The 24,974-nt window shown below is 35.5% G+C and overlaps 2 protein-coding genes across 2 annotated transcripts; both read left to right on the top strand.

Moving 5' to 3' along the window:
• The first annotated feature begins 5,863 nt into the window (after positions 1-5,863).
• On the top strand, positions 5,864-12,977 carry LOC110109330 (pentatricopeptide repeat-containing protein At3g53360, mitochondrial). Its single transcript, XM_020840347.2, has 2 exons — positions 5,864-8,689; positions 12,817-12,977. Exon 1 carries the CDS (start codon positions 5,866-5,868, stop codon positions 8,164-8,166), a length of 2,301 nt encoding a protein of 766 aa, XP_020696006.1. The 5' UTR covers positions 5,864-5,865; the 3' UTR covers positions 8,167-8,689; positions 12,817-12,977.
• Positions 12,978-15,544: 2,567 nt separating this feature from the next.
• On the top strand, positions 15,545-24,065 carry LOC110109339 (bZIP transcription factor TRAB1-like). The gene is made up of 4 exons (XM_020840359.2): positions 15,545-16,836; positions 18,380-18,451; positions 22,519-22,548; positions 23,628-24,065. Exons 1-4 carry the CDS (start codon positions 15,790-15,792, stop codon positions 23,700-23,702), a joined length of 1,224 nt encoding a protein of 407 aa, XP_020696018.1. The 5' UTR covers positions 15,545-15,789; the 3' UTR covers positions 23,703-24,065.
• The last annotated feature ends 909 nt before the right edge of the window (positions 24,066-24,974 follow it).

Here is a 24,974-nt window from a genome sequence, read left to right as displayed (position 1 = left end):
GTCGGAAAGATCGATGTCGGCGGGCAATGGAGGCCAGAAGGATTGTAGTCAACGGGCGACGTTAGTCAGAAGGACCGTTGTCTCACGATGAAGGTCAAAAGGATGGCGTCAGGTAGAAACTTGGTGACGAGCGGATCCGACGTCAGTTGGAAGCCAAGGAGAACTCCGACATTAGATGGTATTCGGGCAGAACTCCAGCGTCATTTGGAGTTTGGGTGAAACTCCAGTGTCACTTGAACGTCGGGCAGAATTCTGGCGTTGCTTGAACGTCGAGCAGAACTCCAACGTTGTTTGAACGTCGGGCAAAACTCTGGCGTCAGGCAGAATTCTAACGCCAGACAAGAATTTCGACGACGGTGGTCGAGGAGGAGTTTCTTCCGTCCTATCCTTCTCTTTTTCTTCTTTCTTGGGCCCCCTCACAACAGAAATAAGAGGTATATTTATAGATTTCTGGAGTGGCATGGCCTGTAAATAAGTGAGAGATCAGGGGCGAATCGGGAGTGGTTTGAATGGATGGCCGATATTGAATCACTTGAATGTGGACTGTTCGTCATACATTTGAAGGTCTTAGTGATGTCAGAATTTGGAGATATTAGGCTCGTTGGATTCGTCTCGTCGAGCCGTTCGATTCGACTATAAGCACGTCATATTTAGAAACTGTTTGGTAACTCAATTTGTGGTTCGAACTTTCCAACAGCGCTTTAGGTACTTGATTTGGACACATTTGGGCTCGGATTGAGTCGAATTTGGTGTCGTTGGGTTCGTATTTCCGAGACATTCAATTTGACTGTAAGTTTGCTGAAATCGGAATTCAGATGATCCCAAATTTAAGTTTTGAAGTTTCTGGCTTGATTTTGTTTCGAGATTCGTGCCCGATCAAGATAATTTTTTGATGATATATCAATAATAATAATAATAATAATAATAATAATAATAATAATAATAATAATGGGAATAGATTCCTTCTTACAGCCAACGTTCATTTCATGCCAAGTGGCGAATTAGAACCATACAAATTGCATGAATAAGTTTTGACGAATTGAAAAAAATGTATTAGATTATTGTATATAATTCTTTTCTATGAAATGTGAATTATGGATGTTTAGTTGGCTCTAATATGTTAAATTTGATGATGAGATGATTAAGATTAAATACAATTCTTTTATTATATTTTAGAACATGGCAATTCGAGCCCCTCTAAAAGGAGAGATTATTATGTGCGGTGTCCGAACACGTCCGGATGCTAATCTGGACGCGCCACATCATCAAATGCACTTTGCATTAGTGATGTGGCGTGCCTGGATTGGCCTTCGGACGCACACCGCACTTAATAATTTTTCCTCTAAAAGGGTGTTATCTCCTAACATCATGGCCTTGACATTTATCTGGTGAGAGAACTATATTATACACTATATAGTTTGAAGAAATAAGAATGTGAAGATTAAGGCTTCGTTTGGGAGAGCTTTCGTACTGCTTTCTAAAATAACTTTATAGTATTAAAATTTGTAGCTCAAAAAGTTTTTGTATTAAAAAATTGCTTTAGAAAGCAACAAGAAAGTTGTCACAAATGAATGCTAAGCTTTTTTCCGAAAAGGAGTTTCGTGTCAATAACAGAAAAGCACAAATTCATATTGCTACTAAGATGTGAGTTTTACACTTTGTTTGAGACAGCTTTCTTACTGCTTTTTAAAAAGACTTTTCTAATAGAAAATTTTTTAAAAAGCAGCAAAGAAGCTATCCCAAACAAAGGCTTAGAAGATAGTTGATATTAAATCTGCTTTTGAATATATGACTTTCTTGTTTATAAGTTTTAGTTATATATTATTTGGATAAAACTATGAAATTGAACAAAATTAATCTTGGTTGTTTGTTTTGGTTTTGTTGTTAATGTACATCTTCTATTATGAGCAGTAAATTTGTTTTTTAATTACTAGTTGATTTTTCTACTTTTATAAAAGCAATAAAAAAATTATTAAATTATATTAAATTAACAAAATAATTTAAATAAACAAGTGACAAAAACTTTAACCTGCACATTATTTATTCCAAATGCTAAAATTGTATATTTTAATAAATATTATTTGTTATTCTAATACATGTTATGTAAGCTAAATATAATTAACTTCATCCTTAAAGATAATTACATTCACTCTAGAAGAAAAGTCTTTTTGTGACAACCCCAATGGTCACAAATTTGGTCAAAATAGGAATTTATTGTTAATATATATGAGAAGATTTATATACAATTGTTAAAACTTCTATTAATCATCGTTCATTACTTTGCGAGTTTGCGTAGAAAACCTTGTTATATTGTAGCTCTTTTAACATTGATCACATGATTGCCATCACCCACTATTGCATTATCGATTTGAGACGGCTTTCTTACTGTAATCACACTAATACAAGCAGTCAAGCAAATTGAAGAGGACCACCACCTGAACAAGCCGAAACAAACTACTCCACTACGTTCGTTCGTCACAGTAGTCTGCCAACTGACTTTTAGCACGCATTCTAGCTAAATGTCCTCTCTCCTTCTATATATGCTTGTATTATAGTGCAAGAACATCGTTAAGCTCAATATGATGCTACAATAAAACTACAGAACTTAAGTTCTTCATGTCATTCTGTCTGTTTCATTCTCTGCTTCTTTACAGATTTTCTCACAAACTGTTTCTTGAAGCAAATTTTTTTTGTACTAGAAATGTGCTTTAAAAAACAGTAAGAAAGCCGTCCAAAACGAAACATAAGTACCTTTAGCTACCATCCATAAAATGTGATCAAGCTCATGCACCGAATTATCCGCCCCTTTCTTCTTATGGGTCCGCTAAAAGAACTCAATATTTTTTGCATATCATTTCAGTTCTTTCCTACATATCACCAATTAATTTTTTGTCTTCCAGTATCATGAACTTAATAATTGGTACGTCGTCAATTTTTTTTTGATCGGGCAAGAATCTTGATGCAAAATCAAGTTGGAAATTTCCGAAATTAAAATTGGGACCATCCAAACTCCAATTTCAGCAAACTTACAGTCGAACTGAGCGTCTCGGAAATATAAACCCAACGACACCAAAATTAACTCAATCTGAGTCCAAATGGATCCAAAGCAAGGGTTAGAAGCAATGTTGGAAGGTTCGAACAGCAGTTTGGGTTACCAAACTGTTTCCAAACTTGATAAGCTTATATTTGAATCGAGCGGCTCGACGAGACAAATCCAACGAGTCCAAGATCGCCAAATTTCGACATCATTAACTCCTTCAAATGTCCATCAAACGGTCCATGATCAAGGGATTCAACATCGGCCGTCCATTCGAGCACTCCCCCTTTACCCTTGATCTCTCACCTATTTACGGGCCATGCCACTCCAGAAAATTTATAAATAGACCCCTCATTTCTCTTGAGGGGGGACCAAGCAAGAAGAGAAGAGGAGAAGAGAAGAAGAGAAGGAAGAAGCTCCTTCTCGACCACCGCCGGAACCTCGCCGGACCACCGCAGGAGCCTCGCCGGACCACTGCAGAAACCTCGTCAGATCACCACCTGAGGCCCTCACCCTCACCGGACCACCGCGGAGCCTCGTCGGACCACCGCCGGAGCCTCGCCGGACCACCACGTGAAGCCTTCATCTTCGCTAGAGGCCCTCACCTTTGCCAGAGGCTCTCACCTTCGTTAAAGGCCCTCACATTCGCCAGAGGCCCTCACCTTCGCCAGAGGCTCTTACCTTCATCAAAGGCCCTCACCTTCGCCAGAGGCCCTCACCTTCGCCAGAGGCCCTCACCTTTGCTAAAGGCCCTCACCTTCGTTAGACCATCACATGAGGCCCGAAGTTCTACCAGACCATCACCTGACGCCCGAACTTCTACCGAAGTTCTGCCCTCCAACTACGATCTTTCAGACCCCTAGTCTCCTACCGACTACGGTCATTCAGACCTTCGTCGCCTACTATGGTCTTTCCGACCTCCATCACCAAACAATGGTCTTTCTGATCCCGATCTCCTACCGACTAAGGTCCTTCTGACCTCCATCGCCTACTATGGTCCATCCGACCTCCATCAACAGACAACAGTCTTTCTAACCTCGGTCTCCTGCCGACTATGATCCTTCTGACCTCCGTCGCCTACTATGGTCCTTCCGACCTCCATCAACAGACAACAGTCTTTCTGACCCTGGTCTCCTACCAACTACGGTCCTTCAGACCTCTGTCGCCTATTATGGTTCTTCCGACCTCCATCAATAGACAACAGTCTTTCTGACCCTAGTCTCCTGCCGACTACGGTCCTTCGGACCTCCATCGCCTACTATGGTCCTTTCGACCTCCATCAACAGACAACGGTCTTTCTGACCCCGGTCTCCTGCCGACTACGGTCATTCTGACCTCCGTTGCCTACTATGGTCCTTCCAACCTCTATCACATGACAACGATCTTTCCGACCTTCATCCTATCGACTATGGTCGTGCCGACCAAACAAACATGCCTATATTGTAACTCCCACCATGTAATGCGCTCTATATGATGTACATTTGTATCATCAAGCCAAGGCCTTCTCCTTAAGAGGGGCCTCATTTGTAATCGACTGCAAATACTAGTGGATTCATTCAAACTGGATTAGGCCCCGTGATTTTTCCCCCTTTTTAGGGGTTTCCACATAAAAATTCTGGTGTCTCTTATGAATGCTACACCCTCTCACTTATCTAATTGTGTGCTGGATCTTCGTACAATGCTAAGACGTTAAACTATATATTTCTATACCGCCGCGAATACTCTAGGACGCAACAATAATAAAGAGATAGCAGTTAAGTTAAGCATTCAACATGTTAAATTTAACTTTATAGTTCATCAACTTTGTAACTACGATCATAACTTTGATTGTCTCTTGCAACCTCTCAAGAAGGCTCATCAATGCAATTAGAACATGATGTTTCTTCTATTTTATAAATATATGTGTCTGATAATATATCTTCTTCAAAAACATACGAACAACATGCATTACTCATCATATTAATATATGAGTTAGGCTCAAATAAATCTTATTTTGTTCAGAGATATAAATTTGTGATAAATATTACAATCAAAATTTTTTGTCGTAAAAATTATTGGCACGGATTTGCAACAACTTTGTGGCCATTTTTTCTTCATTATTTTGAAATTGATTTATAACTTATTTGTGACAATTTTTTTTTTGTCAGAATGTTATGATTGACATTTTGTGATGGAGCATATGTTGTAATTTTGAGAGAAATTTACTACAAAGTTGTGATTGAACACAAGGAAGGCACGAAGCGTAGTAACCTCCGGAGTGAATGAGTGCAGCAAGGAAAGAAGGCTATTAGCTGCCTACATGGCTACATAGTACTAATAAGTTAGCATGATCAGATCAAAAAAAGAGAGCTAGCGGACGAGAGTGAAGAGAGAGATAAGGCAAATAACATGGATAAGAGACAAAACAGGTAATCCCACATCTTAGATGAGCTAGAGATCATAAACCAATTGCATATTATATATGTTCCTTCTTTTTCTCATAATGTCTTCAGTCATCTAATCAATCTCCATAAATCTACCTCTCATTTGGGCTGATAATATTTGTAAGCTTAGAGATGACTTGTCGTTGAGGGATCTCACGACAAAATTATTCATTGACGAGGTTGTCATTGTCAAGTTGTTGGATAAAAAAACTACTCGAAAAAAAAGAAAGCTACAATAAAATTGCAAGGCCTTAAGAAATATAAATATACTTCAAATATTAGTACTAATACATACTTACAAAATGGTGTTAAATATAAATTTGCAAAAGTGCAGGGGATCTTTGAAAATTACAGCTGGACATTTGAAGAAAACGGAGATGCATTAAGCAAAAGCGAAGAAAAATAATGATATTCAAATTAAGAAAGGTTCAACGGCTATTTTTCTCCACTTCTCCCCAGCCCCTCTTGCCACTGCACGTCGAGCTTAATTCCCATTGCTATTGTGGCGGCGAAGCAAACATCATTGAACTCTGCAAACAGAAGCACTTCAAAGAAGCCATATACGCCTTTCATTCCCTTGAATCCAAAACGCTCCAACGCAGAACTTACGCCAACCTCTTTGTTGCCTGCGCCCAGCTCAAGTCCATCCACCATGGCCGCCTTGTCCACCGTCACCTCTCCTCCTCCAAAATCATCTCCGACGTCATCCTCCACAACCATATCCTCATCATGTATGGCAAATGCGGAGCCATGGATGACGCCCGCCAACTGTTTGACATTATGCCCGAGAGAAATATTGTTTCTTGGACCGCTATGATTTCTGGGTATTCCCAAAGCAATAGAGAGATTGAAGCTGTGGAGTTGTACTTAGGAATGCTTCATGCAGGCTTGCTTCCGGATCAGTTCTCATTGGGAAGTATGGTTCGATCTTGTTCTAGCCTATTGGATGTAGAGTTGGGAAGGCAGTTGCACTGTCATGTCATAAAGTTAGGTAATGGACCTGATCCTACTGTTCTGAATGCACTAGTTACAATGTATTCGAAAACCGATAGAATTAGTGATGCATTTTTGGTGTTTCAGAGGATTACAGAAAAGGATTTGGTCTCTTGGGGATCAATGATTGCTGGATTTGCTCAGCAAGGTCATGAAATGGAAGCTTTGCACCTTTTTAGGGAAATGATCGGCACAGGGGTTCATCGACCCAACGAGTTTCATTTCGGGAGTGCTTTTAGTGCTTGCGGAAATATAAGTCTATTGGGGTATGGGGAGCAGATTCACAGTTTATGTACGAAGTTTGGGCTTGAAAAAAATGCATTCTCTGGTTGTTCTCTAAGTGACATGTATGCAAGGTGTGGAATGTTGAATTGCACGAGGAAAGCATTCTACCAGGTTGAGGTACCTGATTTAGTTTCATGGAATTCAGTTATAGGTGCATTTTCTTTTGGAGGTTCTGCAGATGAAGCTATTCAATTTTTCTCAGAGATGAGACTTTTAGGTTTGGAACCAGATGATATTACTATTCGGTGCCTGCTTTGTGCTTGCACGATCCCTCAGTCTCTATTTCAAGGCCAACTATTCCATGCTTATTTATTCAAGATGAGTTTTGGCAGAAATACTACAGTCTGTAATGCCCTTCTAAACATGTATGCCAAATGTTCAGACCTGAATACTGCAATGAATCTCTTCGAAGAAATGAATAATACTCGCAATACTGTTTCTTGGAACACAATTTTAACTGCATGCTTACAGCACGAACAACCACTTCAGGTTTTTAGGTTATGCCGACTGATGAGAAGTTCGAAAATTGAGTTTGATCAGATAACATTCAATTGTATAATTAGTGCTTCTGCTGATTTGGCTTGGCTAGACATGGGAAATCAAGTTCACTGTCATGCCTTGAGAAATGGATTTGAGGATTCACTGATGGTTAGGAATGGTTTGATTAATATGTATGCCAAATGTGGAAACTTAAATCATGCAGGAAAGTTGTTTGAGTTGACAGGAAGTGATTGTGATGTTTTCTCATGGAACAGTTTGATTGTAGGCTATGCACAATTTGGCTATGGAAGGGAATCTCTTGAGCTGTTTAAGAGAATGCAGTTCTTTGGGATTAAGCCAAACCATGTTACATTTGTAGGGGTTCTCACTGCCTGTAGTTATATTGGACTGGTAGATGAAGGGCTCTATTACTACGACATGATGAGTACCATTTATGCTATTTCTCCCACAAGAGAACATTGTTCATGCATAGTTGATTTGCTCTCTCGAGCTGGTAGATTGAGTGAGGCTGAAAGCTTCCTTAACAAGATGCCAATTGAACCTGATGTCATTATGTGGAAGACTTTGTTAGCTGCCTGCAGGATTCAAAATAATATGGATATTGGGAAGAGAGCAGCTGAGAGTGTTCTATGCATTGACCCCTATAGTTCTGCCGCCTATATTTTGTTGTGTAGCATTTATGCTTCTTCTGGTTGTTGGGATGATTTAGCCAAACTACGAAGATCAATGAGAAGTCATGGGGTGAAGAAATCTCCTGGGAAGAGCTGGATTGAGGTCAAAGGAGAAATGATTGCCTTTATTGTTGAAGACCGAAGACATCGACAAACAGAAGATATATATGGAATACTCGTAGTGCTAGATTTTGACATGAGAGAAGTTAGTCATGATCCAATATCTTCATTGGAAGGGTTGAAGCATATTAGATAAGTATAAACACTTATCTGCTTTTGACTCTCACGGAAAGATTTAAACTTATGGGGTCCGCGGGGTGAAGAAATCTCCTGGGAAGAGCTGGATTGAGGTAAAAGGAGAATGATTTCCTTTATTGTTGAAGAGTGAAGACATTGACAAACAGAAGATATATATGGAATACTCGAAGTGCTAGATTTTGACATGAGAGTAGTCATGATCCTGTATCTTCATAGGAAGGTTTGAAGCATATTAGATAAGTAATAACACTTCTGTTTTTGACTCTCACGGCAAGATTTAAACTTATGGGCCCTCAAGTTCTTGTTATTAGTTCTTGATCGGCAAGATTTAAGCTCTGTTGTTTGGATAATTCTGCGACCACTAGTCATTCTACAAAGTTCAAATGGAAAATTTTGCCGTCCTTTATATGAGCCACTCAAAGTTCGATTGTCTATTACATTTCCACACTTTGTTGTTCAACATCAGGGTGCTTAACTTCAAAGGATGGCTTTTGAAATTTATCCTTCGCGCAATACAAGAGGTATGCTTTTATGATTCTGTATTCATTCTGTAAAAAGGTTTGGTGCATTACAATTTAATTTCTTATAAGTTGTTTTTATATTTATGTTGTAAAGAGTGTTGCATTTCATGTGGATATTTTCTAGAGATGCAAATTTTCTTCTGCTAAAGGCTAATTGTTTGATAAAACTAAGAAGGATATGGTAAAAAATGATTATATCATATAGATAGTTGGAGTAGCACCTATTGGAGGAAGATAAGTTAAGCAAAAAGAAATTTCGATAAATTTGTAACATATCTAACATACAACAACAACAATAACAACATCAAGCCTAACTATTATTGACACCGCTAACTATTATAAATCAAAATGAGAATACATCAACAAAGTAGCAATAACAATAAGTGAAAAGAAAATTAAAAGAAACAACTGCTTAAATAAAATTACCTAAACCCAAAAAAATACAAATAGCCTGCTAAAAAAGCTTTAAATACCAAATGATATCTTATTATTAATAAATCTACTCATGTGGTGATAGTCTATGAAGCACTTCAGTAGAACTTGTTCTAAACAAGTGAGTTTGAGAATTCAAATTCAACAACTAATTTTTTATCTATGAAAGCAGAAATAATCTGGAGATGGGGCATGCAACATGAACAATCAAAAGAAGTATGCAAAGGTGATAATTTTGTTCTCATCACTTCAAGCAAAGATGATGGAGTGAGCAAATTTTAACATAAGCAAAAGATAAAAGGTGTTGGGGATGAGGAGAAAACATCACAATGATGTGATAAGCAAGAAAGTAAAAGTAGTGCAAAGTAAATGACACCAAGATTTAACATGGAAAAACACAAATTAGGGGAAAAAATACGGAGCCACACCACGAAGAAATCTAGTATGAAAATTAGGAAAAATAAGTACATTTCTCTCTTCTCTCTCACTCTCTCATTGCTTCTCTTCTCACATGCATCATTCTCTATATCTACACTACTCAAAATACAATAGAAAGTCAAGTAAATAACCCCAAGGGATGCAAAACCCTTCAAAAAAATGAGAAAGAAAATCATCCAGTCTGTCTCGTAGCACTAGGGCACCAATTTGGGGCATTGCGACGCTCAAACCTCTGTCTTAATCCACTGTGGCACCATATCTAGATCGTTGTGTCGCTCCGATCTTTGTCGTTTAGCGTTGGGTCTCTCGGGTACACAGTTCTTGGCGCTTGGGTACGCAGCGCCGGTGCGTTGTGCTGAAAAATTAAATTTCTGGTGCAAAACCAAGCAAGAGTAAACAACCCCCCCCCCCCCCCCACAGAGTAAACCCCCCCCCCCCCCAACACACACATACAAACATGACAAGCTTGAGGTCCAAGGTAACAGAACCAATCCGATCGATCTAACACAATCAGATTCCACACATAACAAATGGCAAGGAAAAAGAGGAAGGAACCGAGCTCGCTGTTAAAGGAGAATGGCATGGAGGAAGGGTTTGTGGATGTCAATTTTTTTATCAAGGATGAAGGATGTGAGAAGGCGGCTTCTCTCTTATAATTTTTTTTTCAACATTATTATGCTATATGTCAAATATAATGATTTAAACGTTAAATATAGAAATTCAAGATTTATATGTAAATCTCCTAATATAATTTTGTATTCAATAAAATTTTAATAATTATAAATAATATTAAGACAAAATTAATCACTCGGTTCTCTGTGAAATTCTATTCCTTTCCTTAAAATAACCCCAATTATGTCATCATGTTGGACTGAGGCTTAACATTTCAAATTGAACCAAAAGCAGAGTATTGTTCATATTATAAATCCATTCACAAATTGTTAATGGTATGACGTGGCATAAGTGGGACCAAATTATAATTATATGAATTTTCTGCGGTTAACAAATAAAAAATTATGAAGAAAAATAGTATGTCGGTTAGAGTTATTATAGCTATGGCTTATCTGAGGACCAACCAACCGCCTGGACGATAAACAAAGAGCCTTTTTCTTGAACAAATCGTGGGGTCCACAGTGTTGAACGGTCGATTTTTTGTCCACGTGGGATGAACCACTGGCTTGCCATGTAAATGGATAATTTAATTTAATCAACAGCATTATTTCTTTGCTTCATATTATAAATTAATGGTGTTGCCTTTATCAGTAGAGAAATTTGACTTGTATTTCTCACAATGCTTTCTTCCATTTAGATAAAAATATTCTCACTTTGGATCTGATTGGTTTATCGAATTTCTTCAATTATTCTATAGAATTGAACGTAAATCTCCTTCTCTCTTATTTTTCAATAAATTTAAGAATTTGCTCAATCTAAAGTGTAAGGTTTAAGGTTTATAAATTTTTTTTTGAAAAAAAGGTTAGAACAAAGAAGTATATATTGCTTTAGATTGCAAGAATAGGTCTAGGAAATATTTATGTTTTAGACCAGATTTATGCTATTTTGTGTTGGTGTAAAAATTAACATTTTCATATGTTGGGTCTAAGTAAAAATTTTTAGGTAAATATAATATTTATTCATTAACTTCATTTTTCCATTAGATTTTAGTAATGCATTTAGTTTACAAATTTTAGGTTAGAATATTGTGAGTTTTTTGGTAATTGTAGGTTATATTTAAGTTTATTTTTTGCTTAACAGATTAAAATTTTATTTATGATATATATATATATATATATATATATATATATATATATTATTAATGTTATAACTTTTCTTAAATTATATGAATCATTTTTATTTGCCTAATGATATATTTTTATTTGCAAAATTTATTTCCCCCCGCCGCCCCTGCACACACACACATTATTCACATTAAGGGGAGGAAAGAGAGGGAAAGAAGAGGAAGAAATTGATTAGGTGTGCTATAGAATGTGTCCCAAGTGTTGCATGCAAATTTTGGCAAAATTAGAAAATATCACTTTTGGAGCTCACCAATGTCGCATGTTCAAGCGCCGCGGCGCTGCACTCAGCCAAGGCGCCCGAAAGTGACATTGTGGCACAAGATCTCAGGTTGTTGCAGTTGCAGATTTTTTATCGCTGCAGTGCTCCGATTTGAGGACCGCAGCATTAGGTCATTATGAGCTCTTTAAATATATTTTAATTCCATTAATCCGATCTTTTCATTCGAGCAACCAGCCAAGTAGGAGATAGAAAGAGAGGTTTGGAGAGAAAATTATGTTTTGAGCCACTTCGGGCCATTTTCAACTGTCAGCCAAGTTGGAAAAGTTGTGTGAATCAAAGTAAGTCACTTTATTTCTATCTATGTTTTCAAAATATGAAAAATTTTGAATTTTTTGATTAAAATTGTATTTCTGTTAGCGAAAATGTGAATAGCTTTATAACGGTAAAACTTTCTCCGCATAACTTTTTATATGTTATGAGAACATGATTACAAACATTTGAGTATTTTCTGAAGCTTTTATACCAGGTTTTTTGAAATTTGTGCTATTTTAATTGAACAAAAATTAATCTAAACACTGAAAAATAATGTTTAGTTCAATAAATATCTTAAAATAGTGTTTTATACATTCTTTTGTAATTTGGTTACGTTTTGACATTATAAAAATTTGCTCAGTAAGAAGTTCAGTTATCTACCTTTATACAATACTATGAAATTCTATCATGTGATAAATTTTACTTTAATTACTGTAATATGATGAAATATATGCCTATGTGGTGAGATATATGCTTATAAGATTGAAAAATATATGGTGTGAGTTATAAGAGGTCTTTTGAGATAATGTATATGTTATGTAATATTTTAGTGCCTGTAAGGCATGTTCTAGTGCCTACAAACATGTTCTAGTGCTATGAGTACAAAAAGGAGACATAAGGGACCAAAATCCTTTGACATTTTATCTTGGATCGGAATATGAAATATGAAATGTTATATATATGATATAAACTATTTTATACTTTATATGCTTCGTTTGTTCACTTGCTCAGTATTGTTAATTGCAAAAAATTGTTATGCTTTAGTTACCTTTCCTAGTACACACATTGAATTATATGATAGCATTTAACTATTTTTAAATATTCTTCAAAATATTTAATTAATAAAAGAAAAGAATTTAAAAATTTAGATTGTCTTATGTGATTTGCTGAGCTGTTGTTGCTTATTATTGGTTGATTGTGATTTTCAGAGTCTGGGATAGGAAATGAGGCTGTTGATTAGCAGTTCATGATAATATTTGAGTTAATAGGAATTTTATTATTTTGATTTTTGTACAATCATAACTAGTTTGTTTTTCAATTATGTAGCTTCTAATTGTAGCCATGTATTGTAATATATATTTTTTTGATAAAATGAAAAAACCAATGTGGAAGAGATTATTTTTCAGTATTTGGATATTTTAATAGCTTTGTAGCCTGTATTTTTTATTGAAATGAAATTAGAAGATAATTTGAAACTTTCCAAAATTAGATCTTCGGATTTATCTGTCATAGCTCAACACGATGGGACATATCCTAATTGGGTTGGGGATTGCCCGCCGATTACGATCCTTCTGACCACTTTCACCCGATAACAGTCTTTTCAACCTCGGTCGCCCACCGTTTATAATCTCTTTGACCACCTTCTCTAGACTACGGTCTCCCCAACCATCATCACCTAACAACGATCCTTTCGACGTAAATTTTAATTTTGCATAAATAAACCGCATACGTGGACATTTGAAATAAAAAATTGTGGATATATAATAAACTTTTACATGGGCGTAAAGAATTAATAAATGAGTTCGTTAAGGATGATGAATATTTTGTGTATGTAGCTTCGTAACAAACTTTTTTTTTATTTAAATGAAAATTTAGATAGTAATGCTTTAAACACAAAAAATCGAGATTCTAACTATGCAAGCATGGGTAGCAACTCCTTACACTAAGCATAGACGTAGATCAATACATTTTTTTTTATTTTACTTATGTTTAAAATTTATTGTAATAAATTTCTATTTATATTTGTAGAAAGAAAGTACTTGAAGAAAACATACTAAGAATTTGACAATTTAAAAAATTAAGAAATACAATTTAAAATTTAAATTTAGATTTTGATATATGAATGAGAATCTTAAAAATTAAATTTTTATTTTTTAAAATAATCAAATCATCGCCTGACTACGGTCCTTCCGCCCACGATCGCCCACTACGTTCATTCCAACCACATCGTCCGACTATTGTCCTTCCGACCTACATCGCTCACCAACTATGGTCATGCTGACCAGACAAACATATCAAACTGATTCTTCCAATTCCCACAATGCAATGTACTTTATATTATGTATATTTGCAACATTGAGCTAATGCCTTCCCCACAAGAAAGGGTCCCATTTGTAATCAACTGAAAACACTAAATGATTCATTTAAACTGAGCATGGCCCCATGATTTTTTCCGTTTTTCGAGGTTTCTCGTAAAAATTATGATGCCTCATATGAATGTTACATTCCTACTCATTCATCTATTTTTGTGATGGATCTTCATATATGACTAGGATGCTAAACTTTATATATATATATATATATATATATATATATATATATATATATATATATATATATATATATGAGACATTCAAGTCATTTAAGTCAAACTCATACACACAACGTATACACAAAGACTCGAACCCAAGAGCTCTTAATTGTAAGCCTAAGCTCTCAACCAACAGACTAAGATGAGCTGTATTTTTTTATATTTTTTTAATTGGCCGACTATTTATTCATTTGCAATGAATACTAAAAAAAATCTCTAAAAAAACACATGTCTAAAAAAGGAAGATTGGCTTTTCAAAGCACTGAAGGTCAACTGTATCTTACCAGTTTTGTGGTAGTGGGCCCGTGGATGTCCGAATTTGGTAAGGTTTGGCAGCGAGGATAAGCTCCTGCGGCTGCTGCCATTCTCGCACGTGCTTATTCACACCTTCTCAAGTCAAAGAGAGGAGAAATTTATAATTATTCTTTTCAGACACCGAATCGTTTGGAGTCGAATTAGAATGCGCCACATCATTTGATAATACATAGTAAAAAAGTGATGTGGTGCATTATGATTCATCTTCGGACAGCGTCCGTATCCGTACAGAATAATTTTACCAAAAAAAAGGAGAGAGATGCGTGTATTTTGAGTAGTTTGAAAGTTATATATGCCTTGTTAATTAGATTAGTAGTTTTCTCCAAGGAAAAAAATTAGAAAAGATGATTATGTTTTAAATTTAAAATTTCTTGGATAGTCGTTTAATTTTTAATCTAGTAAACATTAAAATTGATTTACTTTGATTTAAAAATATTTCATACAAAATTAATTAGATTAACTTATAATGAGCTCAACATAATTACAAAATTGATTCGAAGTTTTCTTATCAAATTTAATTTAAAAAGAAAAATGAACCTCTTTACACTAGCATATATTTTTCTTTTTTCTGAGAATTATTGACCTAATATCCGACTTGGGAAGGCGATCAAATGAAGGCTCTTGCCTCGATATGTTTTGACTCAGAAAATCAAGATTGACTTGTTTTATTACCCATTTTGACCCGAAATAAGAGATTGATTCGAAAACTAGCAATTTTTTATCGGCCCCAGATCATTCGGGTCATGTTGGGTTGATCCGGACCCGAAGCAGGTCGAGTTCTTATCCGAAAAAATGAACTGGTTGCAAAAATGGGTTGGACTCGATTGACCCAAATAGTGTCAGATCGGTTCCTGATTCGACCGAATCCAACCCGTGAAATTGATACCCTAATAAAAACTCATAATATATTATCACTTAATTAAATTTATGAATAAAATGTTTTTTTCAGATGTAAGTAATGGATATTCATTATATTTGGTAGGGTCGTCACAATCGATGACCCCAATTTAGCAGCTGCTATAATAAAGATCTCTCTTTAATCTCGCATAGATTTTATAATGTTTTCAGTTTTCACACTGTTAAATTTCGGCATATAACGTGACGATCTTTGCAATCTCCACTTTGATTGTTGGCTGGATTTTGATCAGAGCATACTGTTAGGGTTTAGTTTGCGATCCGGACAAGATCTCGTTGTGCGTTGATGCTTACAGGAAGGGGGAGATTATCGGTGCGAGCATCAAATCTGTGAGAATTTGGGCGGAAGACACGCAACAATATGAACTTCAGGGGCATCGGAGTAGACGGCATGGACGTCCGGCAGGAGCCGGACGGGGCGGCGGCACAGCCGCTGACGCGGCAATCGTCGATCTATTCACTAACCTTTGACGAGTTTCAGAGCACGATGGGTGGTGTCGGGAAGGAGTTTGGGTCGATGAACATGGAGGAGTTCCTGAAGAACATCTGGACAGCCGAAGAGAGCCAGGCCGTGGCCTCTGCTCTTGGCGCCCCCCCTGATGGAGGTTTAGGCTTACAATCTGGGCTCCAGCGTCAGGGATCGCTTACGCTTCCGAGAACACTCAGCCAGAAGACCGTTGACGAAGTGTGGCGAGATCTCACCCCCGGAAGCGCTGGCGGAGTGGGTGGATCCAACTTCCAGCAGCAGCAGCGGCAGCCGACCATTGGAGAGATGACCCTCGAGGAGTTCCTTGTACGAGCTGGGGTGGTGAGAGAGGAGATCAACCATTCGGTTTCGGGACCTGCTATTAATAGCACAGGAATTCCTGACGGCAGCAGTGCCAATATTACTAATAGCGTCTTTTACGGGGATTCTTTGGCTTCTGGAAATAATAACTCCGGTCTCTCACTATGTTTTTCTCAGGCAGGACGCAATAATGCGAACATCATGACGAGCTCCATTCCGGGCAATGATAACGCTAATCTCGCTATGTCCGCCAAGGGTGCGAGGACATACGCCCCACAGTTGCCATTGGGCAGTAATATGAACTCTCAGGGGATGAGAGGTGGAGGATTCCTTGGTATTGGGGATACGGTTGTCAACAATGGGATGATCCCTGGGATGGTCGGCTTAGGTGGAGTAGGGGCCAACGTTGTCACGTCAATATCGCCGGCGAACCAGATTCCTCCCGACGGCCTTACAAATGTGAATGGTGATCTTTCTTCTTTATCTCCCGTGCCTTACCTTTTCAATGGGGACTTGAGGGGGAAGAAGCGCAGTGGAGCTGTGGAAAAGGTTGTGGAGAGGAGGCAGAGGAGAATGATAAAGAACAGAGAATCAGCAGCGAGGTCTCGGGCCAGAAAGCAGGTGATCTTTTATTTTTTTCTCTATATAAGTTGGCCATTCCTAAGAATTCTAGAGTTATGTTGAAGAATGTTAAATTTTAGTGGTTGTTTTGAGGCGTGTATGATCACTTTCTTCAAAGAAGATATTGCTTCCCTTGGTGAATAAACAGGACAGTTGAATATTCTCAAGAAGCTACAAAAGATTTTGTATAAAACTTTCATGGAGGGTTTATTATAGCCTGTAATAAATGCACAAGTGTCCAGTTTTTGACTTATAAACATTATAAGCGGCGCAAATGCATTCATTCTTTTACAAGGTCTAATTAACTATTTTAACCATCAAAAAGACAAATTCCTTATAAACACTTTCATGTATTTTTCTTAGGAGATGTGAAACAAATCATACTCATATTACAAACTTTCCAACAATCTATTACAATCTTTCCAGCTCATCGTGATGTGATCTGCTGCTTGCAGTTTGACTGGACTGTACTAGTTTTAAATGGTTTCAACGCCTCATTTTTTTCTGTTTCCTACTCTGCATGTGCATGAATCACTTGACCGCTATTGCTAATTTTCTCCCCACTCCCTACCTATGCTGATTCATCGTTCTCTGAGGACAAATATAGTTTATCAGGATTTAAATTAACTTATTGTTTGTTGTTTTTTTTTTCTTTGAACGGGTCACTTCTTTTTTTTTCACATTTGTTTTTAATAGTTTTTAAAAGCAAATTTCAAGCCGGCTATTTTTTGAAGGGAATTGTTTTCCAGAATTGTCTATATTTATGTCTTGAAAAAATTTATATTAGAAAACCCTCGATCAAAAATTGATCAAGATGAGTATTAAAATAGTTGAATTTGTTTTGAGATGCATGGGTAAGCAATTAAGTTTTATATTACATTCATCTCAAAATAGATTTTGTGGTCTAAAACCAATCCTGAACAAAAAATTAATAAATGACATATAATTTATCTTTTTTTTGTTTTATGTTTCCGTTTCTTCCCTGGTTGAACTTTTTGTTGGAACGCTAACAGATAGCTATAAATGACATCTAGCACCATGTTGCCTAACCAGGCTTCCCTTTTAAGTTACGAAGTGTTAAATTTCTGTTTCTTTTTTTGTCCAGTCATCACTAACTCAGTTTATTATACATGCTCGTTATGCGGATGAATCCTCATTTAAGATGGTGATTTTTGAAAAAGATAAATCAAATAATCATAGCCATGCAAAGTACATCTGAGGGGCTGGCATAGGTAATTGGATCCTTACAAGTGGTCAATTACTACGTTAGCTGGAGGCCTGGAGTGCATCCGCATGTTATAAACTTTTGGTCTTGGTCTATCTCTCCTTGCCCAAAATTTACTGTTTGGTTAATGGAAGTGAATAGTCTTCATCTTGTTAGTATGAAAAGGGAAACTTTGATTGATGATCTTCATGATTTTTTTTTAAGTAGACGTAGTTGATGGTCCCCGTACAGTGGTAGATGGAATTTACTTGTAGAAACCTGTAGAAAGCCCAGAAAACTTTTGAATTGTAGTTTACTTATTCTACAATCTTGGACCAGGCTTACACGATGGAGCTGGAAGCTGAAGTAGCTAAATTTAAAGAGCAAAACCAGGAATTGCAAAAGAAGCAGGTATTGCTCTTTAACTAACCTTTGTTACTTTTTTTTTTCTTTGACCATGATATGATTGTATGCTTATGAATCTATCCATTACTTAGAGAAAGCCCACTTTCTTGTATTGTTTGCACTCTGGAATGAATGCTAATCTCTACTTTAGACTTCAATTTTTAACGGAAAATCTAATCTGCTTGACCTTCAGAAATAGTCTTTAAATGTTGCATTTTTTTAATATTGTTGCCTGCAGATTGTCCCAAGGATTTATAAGAATTATATTTATATTAAGTTTTCAGTTATTTGCAAAGAAGATTGGACTATACTATTTATGCTAACGGAGCTATTATATTTTAGAAAAAAAGGTCAGAATATCCTGTTGACCTCCACCTTGGGCCCCAAAAGCTCAAATTTTCGAAGCCATATATCCCGACTAAATTTGTGGTCTATATGGGTTTCAAATAGTTGTTATTTTGGAAGAAATATAACATAAGTTTTGATTGATTTTCTAATTATTGCACTCATCTCAAGATAAATTCAATAGCTTTAAGATACATCCTATTTAAACATTGGTCATGGTCATGATATTTAAACATTGGTCATGATATCCTGACCCAAATTTTTTTCTAAAATTTATGTGTGATGAATGAGCAATAAGCGGTTTGCATTGTATGTGCAACATGGAAATTATCATTCATCTACTAGGATTTGTTTGGGAGTGCATTTTTTTCCTCAAAACCCATCATACCACTATTTAATTGTTATGTTATCGTTGATAGAATGGTTTTTAATGATGCAAGAGGACACAATGTTAGGATTTTTTTAATGCAAATAATATGATGTGTAATATATTTTTATGCAATGAAAAAAGTTTGGATTCATGAATGACGACCAGTTAATTCAACATCTCATTTCTTTGGGTTAAATCCCAAAATGGTTCACCGACTATTTGCATGTGGCCAATTTAGTTTTAGAGTACCCTATTTTTTCAATTTAGTCTATTGACTATACAAAATTTATCCACAAGTGTCCCTCGTGGACTAAATTGGGATCAATTTTGTATAGTTGAGGGACTAATTTATGATCAATTTTATACTCATTTTGGTTCAATTCTCTATAGTTGATGATTAAATTGGAGAAATGGGATGCTTTGGGACTAAATTGACTAAATATCAATAGTCGATTGGCTATTTTTGGATTTATCTTTTTTAAATGAAAACATATTTTACTAGATTGTAAAATCAATTGATAATGAAATGATAAAAAATATCAAAGAATTAAAAAAAAAAAATTGATTGAATTAATTTTCACTAATTAGATTTATAATGTATCACTTTTTAATTAAAATAAAGAATACTAAGCATGTCAATAATTTATTAAGGAGATGAAAATAGAACAAGGAATGAAAATATCGAACTAAGGGGATATTTGGTTTCATGAAAAAGAATTGCAGAGTAAAATGAATGCAATATGAAGTAAAAATAGTGTATTTAATGTACTTTTGATGTTTGTTTGATTACACGAAGATGCAAGAGTTTACTTTTTTTGTTTAGTTTGAAATAAGGGAATGCTTAGTAAACTAGCAGTGTATTTGAAGCAATAAGGTCACCAATGGCGGGGGTAGTGGATGGCGTAGCAGTAGCTGACAATATGTGATAGGATGGTGGTAGGAGGCGATGATCTCTTTTACACAAGTTGTGTATTTATGATGCTCTCAAAACAATTGAATTCTAAATATATTAAAAATGAACTAGAGTGTAAATTTCAAATTCAATCAAAAAATACTTTACATTTCAAACAAATACTCGAATTTCAAAACCCTTACGGTTATTTTGCTTTGCACTTAAAATGCTACTACCCAAATAACCCCAAGAAGCTAAAGAAAAGTAATATCAGGCTAATCATCCTTTATATGGGCAATATCAACATATAGTTTATCAAAAGTTGAATTTTCAAATTGCCCATTTGATTCATCTACTACATCAAATATGATTGGTTCATAATCATATGCAAGCATAGGTTCAAATTATATCAGAGATTCAGTTTTAGATATGATGCCATGCTCAATTTTTCTCTCCAACTCCAGTTTCGACTTTTGATCAATTGTAGGTTTAGATTCATGAACATGATCTAATTTAAATGCAGATTTAAATTCAAAAGCATCATATTCAGATTCATTTTGTAATTGCACGTCATTTTATTCATCTAAAATATTCTCTGCCAACTATTTCCTTGATTGGACAAGCGTCGACCATATATGAGCCTAGTAAATGGCTGTAGATAAGATGTTATTGAATTATTAGGAACTAGGATAGGCACATTAGTCAATATAGGATGCTCATAGCATGCCTCGATGCTTAAAAGTTTATGTAAAGCCTGTAGTGTTTTTAGTGAATTTTAGTTTAATTCATTCCTAAACTCTTGCGGAGAACTTTAATGAAACATGTAATAATAACAAAAGAGTCTAAAGCCAAATTATATGTAGCTATATGGCATAATATTCTGTTATGCTTACTCCCAAGCCGGCCCCTCCGGGGCTAGTTGGACCGGTCCTGGTCTATGCACGGCAGAAGAAACAACAGGGAAGGGGGTGGAACTCCTGTGGGCCCCATGATGGGCTTAATGCAATTTTTGGGGGAAAAGATTTGAATGTAATGGCTGATTAGGTAAGTTGTAATTCTCCTTTGATGTTAATTAGAGGAATAGGAGGGAATTAGGGAGCTTCTTGAATTTTGAATGAAAATTTGGGATCTTTTCTTGTGCTTGGAATCTAGGGTTTGCTAGAGACTTGTGGAGAGTTGTTCTTCCTCTCAAATTGAAGAACATTGTATCTTTTATTGTTTTCTCGCATCTACTAGTGAACTCCTTTGTTTTTCTCCAAGTTTCTCACTGTTTCTGTGCAAAATCTGCTGTGATTGGTCTGATTTACTGCTTTAAACAGCAGTTTTCTCTCTTCTTTCTTGCTAATTTCGATTAGATTTGCTTGCGAACTCAAGTATTCCCTTAGGGTTACTTGCGAACTCAAGTATTTCCTATCATATTCATATGCTAGGATTTTTTTTGCTCAACTTTTTAATGAAGATTGTGAAAATAAGATTGACTATAGTGATCTTAGCACCCTAAATATGAATGAGTATTAGATTTAAACGAGAATTTGACTTTTAATAGGACACAATGGAGAAAAAAGATTCATGTAGCCGACCCCACGTAGTGGAATAAAGGCTTGATGTTGTTGTTGTTGTTTTTGTAGAACTTCGAAATTGACTATGCAATTCATCATGATATGAATGAAATAACAGATATTTTTTAAGCGTATGTTTTATGCTAGCCTTTGATGTATTTATTTTAACTTGAAAACTTTACCAAAATAATCAAGCATGTCTCATTAATTTTGTCTCAATAATTTCAACTTTGTTTTAATCAAATAAATAATAGTGTTAAAAAGAAGTCTTTTAAATCATTAATCCATCTAGAAATTTTTCTTAAGTTGATGCTCCCATCAAATATAGAAATGCAATTTTAAATCTCATGACAATCACATTGTAGTGGTCTAGAGCCATGACCTACTCCATCCTATTTAAATTGCATCATTAATTATTTTCTTAATAACTCGGTTAAATGTACTACTTTTAATTAACATGATGTACACATTATACCAATTTGATGCAAGACGACTTAAGCTTAGGATTTCCTTTTACAACTAATATAATGCTCGGTATAGTATGCTTTCATCTAAAAGAAAGTAAGTGTAAATGAAAACTGTGGAGATCTCAATACTCGAAATCAGCAAATATTGAACAAGTCAAAGTAAATTTAGATGCCACCTGCATGCTCTATGCATACATAGAAAATTCCTTAATTTGGTTTGAGCAAATAAAATTGACTAATATTTTTATGAGTTTGATTTGAAATTATGTGGTGGATGCTTGTGATTGACAAGCACGATCAAAATAATTCTCATTAAAGAAGCATAAAGATGAACATAATTGATATTTCTACAATGAGCTTCTATAAATTCATGTTCATCCATAAGATGCACCACCTTTCTGTTATTGACCCATGGTTAATTTTTCTCTAAAATTTGGCAGGCTTTGATCATGGAGATGGAGAAAAATCGGGTAAATATTCTCTTCCTTTGAATAATTAAATAGTTAGTGCTTTCCCGAAAAGGTTTTCCTATATGGCTATCTCCTTATTTTATGGTTGGGTAGGCTTTTGAATCTTGCTTTGTGGAAATTTACTTTATGGTTCTTTCAAATATTTGTTTTACATCACAGTTTTCTTATATACCTCCTTTTAGTTATTTTGCGTTCTTGTTGGATTTGAGCATTTCTTGGTCAAACTAGTTTACTCGTAGATATGTGTAGATATTGTTACTCTTGCTTTGCTTTTATTCTTTTTTAAACTCTAGGATTTAGTCTTTCAATTAATATTCTGTGCTTCTAGTGAGTAATTTGGTCAGTGCTAATGGGTGAGTGGTATCTCACTTTCGCACATGCAGTTTATGGCTGTTTGGGGCAATTTATTTTGATTTATTTATACTGTACTCTTTTTTCAAGTATTTTTGGTGCAATAAAATTACTAGTAATTTATATTTTTTTCTGCATCATACTTAGTACCCATCTTTTTGCTTGTATATTGTTCTGATACCATTTGTCATAGCATTGATGCTTATCCATTGAAGTTTTATCCATTTTGGTCTATACAACATCATGATTTTGTTCTTAGGACGATCATCTATCCTAGGATTGATCTAGCATGAGCATACATTACCTTAGAATTCTTATGAAATCACCAACCATTACATCAAAGGCACTTGAAGGGTTAAAAGCTCAATTCAACTATTCTTAATAGAGAGGTTCAAACTCTCAACCTCAAGATTATTACTTAGCTTTGAGATTTGCTCACTCTCGCTAACCAACTGCTTCATTGCTGATAAGAATCTGATCTCCACAGCCAAAAACAACAATAACGAAGAGATAACACAACAAAAATCAGCAAGAAAGAATGAGATTATGGGAATGATATCGACACAATAAACCAAGATTATTACTCCATTTGGTCAAATTCCGAGAAATCTAATGCAGAAAAATACCATGCTGCCTTTTCTGGATCATATCAAAATTACTTTTAAATTCATGAGAAATTTTTTCAGGCTGAATATGTTCTTATATGACGGTTCTCTGATTTTTAACAGGCCTTGGAGGCGCTTAATCAGCAGGAAGAGACTAAGAAGTTATGCTTGAGGAGGACACAAACAGGTCCCTGGTAGAAGTAACTGGGTAAGTGAAAAACTAACATGGATAATCTCATTCTACCTTGTAAATTTCTACAAGTAAACGTGAATCCTTCTATAAATTAGGGATCAAGAGTGCAGTGTTGTAGATTAAGTTTGTTTGCCTTCGTCTTAATTTTGTCCTTTGTTGCTGCTGCTTCATTTCCTGATTTGAAGCTGTAGCAGTTCATCTGCTGCTTTAGTTCCCTATTATTTGAACTTGCAATAAGGTCAGGTTGGGGAAATGCATGAATTTTTCAATGTAGATCATCTTTGAGTACATCTGGATTTTTGTCCATCTCCATCAATTCTCTAGTGTATAAATTTGTTTATTGCTGTGATTGATGCATCAGTTTCTTACATGTTGTCGGGCTTTTGTATTTTCTGGATATGTGAGGATATTTGGATAGTGACAGATAAGATTAGAGAGAGTCACGTTAGATGGTTTGGTCATATAAAACAGAGGCCTTTCGATAATCATGTTAGAAGAATAGATGTGTTAGATTTGACCTATATTAACAAAGGTAGACCTAAAAAAACTCGGTTAAAAAATATTATAAATGACATATCTTAATTAGATTTAAATGAGAATTTGACTCTTAAAATGAAGAAAATGAATTCATGTAGCTGACCTCACGTAGTGTGATAAAATCTTGATGTTGTTGGACCCATAATTGTACATCATTCTTTTAGAATTGTTTATATAGACAAGTGAGTTTTGTTTTATAAAGCTTGATTGGGTGCTTAGCTGATTTGTGCCTTATAAAATATTTATGGGGGTGTTAGGTGTAAGGTAAATAAAATGTATATTTTTTTAAATTTTAGATATTTGATAGGCTTCATTTTAAAAGCAGTTTTATTCATGGATGAATTTTGAATTGTCCATTGATGACCATAGCCATCTGTTGCCCATTGCTGACCATCATCGTCATTATCATCCACCTCTATAGGCAATCATTGTCGTTGTAGGTCGACATTATATTGAATTCATTTTATTTCAAATCAAATAAAAATATTTAACTTTTTTCATTTTGTGTACGCTCAATTAAGTTAGCAAAATTATTATATGTGGTCGCCGGACCTCATCCAGAGATCAATCAGGATATGTCATATCACCAATGTATTGTGTACCGTTGTTGTTGTTGTTTACCGATGTGTATCAATGGTGTGGCACATCCTAATTGACTTTCAAATGGTATGGTGACCGCACATAATAATTTCTCATCAAATTAGCTCTAATATATATATATATATATATATATATATATA

The sequence above is a fragment of the Dendrobium catenatum genome, unplaced genomic scaffold, assembly GCF_001605985.2.
Source record: "Dendrobium catenatum unplaced genomic scaffold, ASM160598v2 fragScaff_scaffold_536, whole genome shotgun sequence".
Classification (NCBI taxonomy): Eukaryota; Viridiplantae; Streptophyta; class Magnoliopsida; order Asparagales; family Orchidaceae; genus Dendrobium; species Dendrobium catenatum.
The sequence above is the reverse complement of the archived record's forward strand: the minus strand, read 5'-3'. Positions and strand labels throughout refer to the sequence as shown.

Excerpts from the sequence above, each read along its gene's own strand:
- LOC110109330 (XM_020840347.2), top strand. The coding sequence starts at position 5,866 with ATGATATTCAAATTAAGAAAGGTTCAACGGCTATTTTTCTCCACTTCT.
- LOC110109339 (XM_020840359.2), top strand. The coding sequence starts at position 15,790 with ATGAACTTCAGGGGCATCGGAGTAGACGGCATGGACGTCCGGCAGGAG. Across the intron at positions 18,452-22,518 it reads AGGAATTGCAAAAGAAGCAG|GCTTTGATCATGGAGATGGA; the intron begins GTATTGCTCTTT and ends AAAATTTGGCAG. Across the intron at positions 22,549-23,627 it reads TGGAGATGGAGAAAAATCGG|GCCTTGGAGGCGCTTAATCA; the intron begins GTAAATATTCTC and ends GATTTTTAACAG.